We start from the raw sequence: 7,177 nt of genomic DNA on the forward strand, positions 1-7,177 counted from the left end.
CTCCAACTAGCAACGTTTAGCTTAGCCGCATAGCCTACATTTAATCTGCACAGTAACACATTATGGTGGTTTATAAAATCAGTGGTAAGAGCAGACTGTAGGTTAAGCGAAAAATAATTATATTTGTTATTGATAATAAAGACTTTAGAACAGTGCAACAAAGCAATGTGCAACATGACATGTCTGAGTTGTTTAAATGCCTGTGCTTTATGGAGATGCTGAGCTTGAGCACGAGAGACCACAATGCAAGTGCTGTGGATCCTGGATGTTTCATGGTTTACAATTGCTTCTAATTTCATGGTTTTATTACTAACAACAAATGTAGGCTATTGTTGAGGGCTTTGTCCTTCACGTACTGTAGGCTACCTCTGAAGTAACGTTAACGCTAGCTAGTAGCTATCGCTATCGTTGTCTGACAGGACTAAAGCTAACGTAACATTCATCTGTTTTGAAACTTCCGTCTATAATAAAAAAATCTTTTCACGTCAGATTTGCTCATATAGGCTATTGCTGACACTTTTAAAAACTGTTTTTTGAAAAATGGTCTGATGCAAATAGATTAAACAGTGATAGATTAAAGTGTGGCTCGTTAATGTCATCCCTTTCCTAACAACAGACAGATAGATACATTTGTATTAATCCCGTTAGGGAAATTCACGTGGAAAAGGAGCAAGTTTTTAAACTGGAGAGCTGTTATAACTGGCTGCCAAACTCACTGCGCCATGGCAACCCATTCAGTTATCAAATAATGCCGGTTGTGTCCGTTGTTCTGGCTGGTCTAATGGTGCGATCACGTGGGGCAATCCGATTAGGTATGCGGATAGGGTGCAGACGAACACCAACCGCAACCGGATTTCGAGTTTACTCACTTTGGACCCCCGATTCGAAGGAGTGCGGATACAGTGTGCGGATACAGTGCGTTCGTCTGCACGATAGGGCTATCCGGAGACGGGGTTCTCCGGGTTCAGGCAAACTAGACTCCGTCTGCATGACCCCTTAGACAGCACTAGCTGTTGCACTAACTAGCTAACAATGGCTTTCAAATCGCACTGTGAGGTGTGGAAACACACAGCTTTCAAACACAGTGCAGTTATCCAGTCCAATGCTGTCATACAACTCTGCTACTGCTAGTGCAATGTAGAAAGTACAACCACCTCACATTTTAACACAAAAAAATGATGAACGAAAAGGAAGATGGTAGCCACACACGAATAATGTCTTTTACTACATTCAGAAGTATAGGTATTGTTTGCAGAGTTGAGAGAACAACACAGCTAATAGCTGAAATCGTAGCCAACGATTTGCTGGTGATGTACTTAAACTTGTCGCAAGATCAACCCTGGATCAACCCAACCTATTTTTCTCTGTTGAGTACTCAAGCTGTCAATATGACCAAAATACACATCCCTAATACTTACATGTTAAAATAACAGGACACAAGCAACATGGATTTGATTGCTCCATTTCAAAACCTAAACCTATGCAGATCTTCATCAAGTACTATTATTTCGATGTTTTCCCCATTTTAATCTCAATAAATGTGTATGTGTAGTCCATATTCACCAGTGAATAACTACACATAGAGAATGTTACTGCAATATGCAAACACAGCATTTGTTTCAGGCACTGTGCTGCTGCCTCATTTGCAAGTCAACCCACATTAAGCATCCAAAGCGTCCTGTGATTTCATAACAAATTAATTAAAAACTAAAATGATTAGGTAACAGAGGAGGCATTGAGTCCATGACTATGAACAGCTTAGGTAACACAACAACACTTTCACAGCAGGGGGCCCTGAACAATTTATGTAGAATAAAATCCAAGTGTGTGCGATAGTCACAGCATGATCATCCAGCAACCAGGCAGAGAAGAGAGGGAAGACTCAAGCAGGACACTACCGCTCCTCTTCCTCGGTGGAGAACCAAAGTGCTGCGCTTACGCCAAGTAAACAGGTTATTGCGTCACGACAAATCGATTACAATCTCTGGCGGTTGCTCAACAAAACCAATCATTTGGTTTGGCGAGGCAGGTGGTGTTTGTTCCCTCATTGATTCCAATGTGTGGCGGTGATAACAGGTACGGCTGCAGAGTTTGGGCTTTCTGTAGCCCAGCGTGTGGCGCCTATCAATTCGGTCGGCCCAGGCCTCGTTCGCTGATTGCTGTTGAGAGCGCCTGAGGGCCTCACGTGGGAGGGTGCTGCGGTGCTGCTGCGCGTAAATCTTTTGTGACAGGAAAAAGTTTTCAAGCGAGAGCAGTTTTTAACAGCCCGCAGTAGAGATTTATTTGTTTCTTCAGTTTTTAGTCGATAATGTTGTTTGTTGTATTTCTTTATTTCTTTTCATGTTTCTTTTTTAAACTTTTTTTGTATTCACACACATGCACACCTGCTCACACCAATCACAGAAAGTCAAGTGTCTTACCGGCTGTTGAATTTCTCCGGGTGCTTTTCCCTCATCAGATGGAAGCGGTGTGCTATGGAAGCATCCTGAGGGGAAAAAAAACCAAGAGAGCAGTTTTATAACAGCAGAATAATCATCCTCATGAAAAAGTACTGCTAGAACAATATTGTTGGCCATTTTATCTTCAACCATTAGCGTAGGATGGGCCTCCACATTTGGTTTCAAACTACTTGCAGGGAAGCGAGGCGCGAGGTCTAGGTCTTGAACAACAAGCTCATGACTGCTAATCAGTAACCAGAGTTGTCAAAACAACCTCCCCCAGAGTTCGTCAAACAATCTTGCTCTGTCGGTTTGAACCACTCATTACTGACACCTGGGCAGATACAGGCCTGCGTTACAGCCATGACATCTCCCCAACAGCCAGACTCAGCCATGGGCCCGAGGCCTGACGACGGCAAGCCGACAGGGCCATAAAGCAATGACCCAGACAATCATCCCTCTATGTCTACCCCCAGGGCCTATGGGAGCCAGACATGCTGTTTTTTTTGTGACTGGGGGAGGGGGGTTGGGGGGTGCTTCCAGAGAGAGCTCTGGTATTATCTCTGAGGCGTGCTGGGGGGTGGGGGTGGGGGGGGTCTGAATGTGTCTGCATAGACTCTGTTGCTGGGACCTCGCAGGCCTGTCCTACAGTAGATAGGCTGAGAGCTGCCTGGCACAAGGTACACAGCTTTAGTAATAGGACCACTGATGGAGGGGGGGGGGGGGGGGGGGAGAGGAAGAGAAAGAGGAAGGGAGGGAGGGAGATGGAAAGGGAGAGAGAAGGAGAGCGGCAGTCGAGATGAATAAGTGATAATATCAGTGAGAGCGAAGCTTTCCAGGAATGGCAGAGGGCAGGCATGAGGGCGCAGTGCAAAGGGAAAATAAAGTGATGAATAGCCTGTACAATGAGGTGGAACATAACGTGATGGCGACCACAGCTAGCATCAGAACACTATGCCACCATGCCGAATGCTCATATTCCCCCCTGTTCTAAGCGATAACAATTCTTACTATGACTTTTACAAGATTCCTTTCTTAAGGATGTTTATCAATGAAAATATACAGTACCAGAGGCGGTATGTAAATGAGAGGAAAAAAACATGACAGAGAGAATACAAAGGAAAGGAAAGATCGAAGCCATCTTGTTACAAAGCCGCATTTGAAAGCAGGTTTGATCAACACTGTCATTAGTTTCTCCTGCTCTACGTCAAAGGCATCTGTGACTATACATGTCTATCCTCTTTCAAACCAGTAGTTTTAATGAACCCTTTTCAATGCTGTAAATCATTTCTCCTGCTGCATCTTAAGTCGGTTTTCTTCAGCATGTCTGCCATGGTTGGCTCATTTGGCCCTCTGCCTTCTCCACGCGCCTTTGAGATGCTTCGCAGTTTAAATCTTTTTTTTTTGTGAGAGGCAATCCACCCTCTGCACATATCACTTATACAAATGCCAGACGGCCCTCATTGAGTCAGGGGGGACGGGGGTAGAGCATCTGGATCGCTCTCTGCTACACTGAGATTATAAAGAGAGAGAAGAAAGAAAAAAAAACCACAACCATCTCCATTAGAAAAGTGCCTCCATTTGGCGTGGAGAAACGACCTCTGAACGAGCCGCTCAGCGCTGCCAAGCCGAGCCGAGCCGAGAGAGAGAGAAGCGAAGGGGTTGACAAGTGCGCCAGCTGTGTTGGCTCCGCCAAGCGACTGAGTGGGACCCTTGTCATGATAAGTACACCACAATTTATTTAGCAGTGATTAAATTCAAAACCCACAGAAAAGATAGCAGGCAACGCACGGGTGCACGTGTGTGTGTGTGTGTGTGTGTGTGTGTGTGCATGTGCATATGCGTCTGTGTGTGTAAATGAGAGCGAGAGAGAGAGAAAGAAGGAGAAAATAAAGGAGTATAATTGATGAAAAAAAGCAGTGTAACGGATCTGTTCCTATCTTTAGATAACAGAGGGGTTGCGAACACACACGCTCAGACAACCAGCCCGGAGCCACCACATCCTTCAAGCACAGCCTCGTCGTATCACCCACTGCAACAGCAGAGGAATAACGACTGTGTGTGTGTGTGTGTATGGCATACAGCATGTGGGTCCGTGTGTGTGTCTGTGTGTGTGTGTGTGTCTGTGTGTGTGTGTGTGTGTGTGCACACAGGGCGACACGATCTGATGGAAGGATGGGTGGCACGACATTGGCAACAACTTTGGCTTCCTGCAGACATTTGCAGGTGCAGAGGCATTCATACAGAGGCAGACAGGATGTCAACTATCTCTTGCGAGTGTGTGTGTGTGTGTGTGTGTGTGTATGTGTGTGTGTACATGTACTTGATTGTGTTTGCATCTGCCTGTGCTTTGACTAATTGAGTCGGTACAGGTGCGCTTCCTTACAAAGAGCTACTATGATGGGAGATGGATGGGTACTCGCTCGAAAACATTACAAGGGTGCTTTTTAACTCAAGGAGAGTAGTAAGCGCATAAATCCACGAGTGAAAATGGTAAAGAAATGTCACCTTATGTTTTTCAATCAAATAAGTACACGGTGAATATGAGATGATGTCTCGTTCCCATTTTTATACAAGCAGCTTTTTCATACAGCACTAAAACTCAATTTAGCATATTTTAAGCGTGCTAATGTATTTGTGTGTGTATGAGTGTGTATGCACGTGTGTGCATGTGTGTGTGTGTTTTAGTACATGTGTTTATGTGCGTGTGTGTGTGTGTGTGTGTGCGCGCATGACTGGTGACACACGTGTGTGTGTCTATCTGTGTGTGTGTGTGTGCGTGTGTGCGCGTGTGCATGACTGGTAACGTGTGTGTGTGAGTGTGTGTGTGTGTGTGTGTGTGTGTGTGTGTGCATGTGTGCTTGCATGCGTGTCTATGTGTGTGTGTGTGTGTGTGCGCACACGTGTGTATGTGTGTGTGTGTGTACATGAGGTGACCAGTCCGTCCCTCCTGTCCTGTGCCCTCCAGCAGAACCTGTGTCATAGCCAGCTGTGAGCTATCGACGCCTGCTGCACTTCTTTAAATAGAGCCGGCCCCATCGACATGACTGTCAGACTCCACAGGCCTGTCATTGATTCCGCCAATGACACCCACCTGGGCAGAGAGGGAGAACTGGGTGGGTGCCCTGCGGCGCCCTGTTTGTCTATGATCTGAAGATATCAGTAGCCAAGTAGGTGATAGTGTTTTCATTAAGACCCAATACAACACTTCTGTCTTCCAGCTCCATGTTGCCATTTCATTATAAACACTATCCCAATACAGAATGACAGTCTTTAAAGTTTAATCTGAGTCCTTTATAATTAAAACTAACCAGTGTAAGATATCTAGGTGAGATAAAGCGTGTGCGAGAGTTTTTGGTTTCTGGTCAGAGTGCATGACTGGTGACACGTGTGTGTGTGTGTGTGTGTGTGTGTGTGTGTGTGTGTGTGTGTGTGTGTGTGTGTGTGTGTGTGTGTGTGTGTGTGTGTGATGGAAAAGAGAAAGGCAAGAGGAGCGCTTGTCACGAGTCCAAGCTTTTATTACACGAAAGGACAGAATGTCCCGTATCGGGGGCAAGACCAGATCTATTCTGATGTTGCATGGCAGCGATGTTGCCCTGAAACTGTGACAGTCATGGAAACATTGGGCAACAAGGTTTGCACTGAGGCAGTCCACTGCATAACCTTCAACCCCACACAAAAAGCACATCCACACCAATGACAACATCTCCCACAAGCACTGCTTGTGAAGGTTGGTTTGATCTTGCCTTTTGAATGGGGTGGTGAGGACAAACAAACAAACAAACAATCCATCAAATTACCTCTCCTCTTCATGAGGGAAAGAAAGAGAGAGAGAGAGAGAGAGAGAGAGAGAGAGAGAGAGTGAAAGAGAGAGGACTTGAGAGAAAAACAGGCCAGCTGAGGTAGCTGATTCAGCAATTGTTCTCGGGGCATGGCCTCGCGGTGAGTGTTTAACTACAGCAACCTCAACCTCTGAATGTCATGGCTCCCCCCAGCAACAAACACCACCCCCATCCCCCTGGCTGATGTCATGATTTGCCCCTCCGCACCTGACAACAATCTATTCCAAATTCACCCCCGAAATGGGGACACAGTCAGCACTGAGGACAACGCAGCCCTGCCCTCACTGTCCGTCCCGTCAGCGTCCCTTTTTCAGAAGGACGTTTTTCTGTCCATTTCCAGCCCACAGGATGGCATTAATAAGACAGGTGAGGAGGTGATAGCCATTAAGTGGGGTGAAATTCAGGCCGCCCTGATCAGCATGACCATAGAGGGTTTGTGCAGCAAAGCAGAGAATCACTGTCCATCTGTGCCTCTGTCAAAATGCAGCAGGTGCATACGTGACTCAACACACCACTGTGTGTGTGTGTGTGTGTGTGTAAGTGTGTGTGTGTGTGTGTGTGTGTGTGTGTGTGTGTGTGTGTGTGTGTAAGTGTGGGTACCTGTGTTAAGAGACCGTTTAGGTGAATCTGCACTGTGTGTGTGTCTGTGTCTGTGTCTGTGTCTCTCTCTGTGTGTGTGTGTGTGTGTGTGTGTGTGTGTGTGTGTGTGTGTGTGTGTGTGTGTACTGTGTGTGTTTTTTTCCCTCTTAGCTTTAAGACCAGCCAGGTGTCACTCAGCACGGTCATTCATTACCGCGGTAACCTGGTCCGAACCTGGCAGCATCGGACTTCCTGTCACTGATACTTCCTCTGACCTTCAGCCTATGCCAATACTACCACCCACCCTACACACACACA

The 7,177-nt window shown here is 46.2% G+C and overlaps 1 protein-coding gene across 5 annotated transcripts in view; it reads right to left on the reverse strand.

Moving 5' to 3' along the window:
* The window catches only part of LOC105893156 (diacylglycerol kinase beta), a 75,867-nt gene that overhangs the window by 25,549 nt on the left and 43,141 nt on the right, over positions 1-7,177 (reverse strand). For all 5 annotated transcript variants that reach the window (XM_042710123.1, XM_031585206.2, XM_031585195.2 and 2 more), the window contains one exon: positions 2,421-2,485. In XM_042710123.1, coding sequence (XP_042566057.1) covers positions 2,421-2,485 — 65 coding nt within the window. The remainder of the gene's footprint in view (positions 1-2,420; positions 2,486-7,177) is intronic.

This window comes from Clupea harengus, chromosome 2 (genome assembly GCF_900700415.2).
Source record: "Clupea harengus chromosome 2, Ch_v2.0.2, whole genome shotgun sequence".
NCBI lineage: Eukaryota > Metazoa > Chordata > Actinopteri > Clupeiformes > Clupeidae > Clupea > Clupea harengus.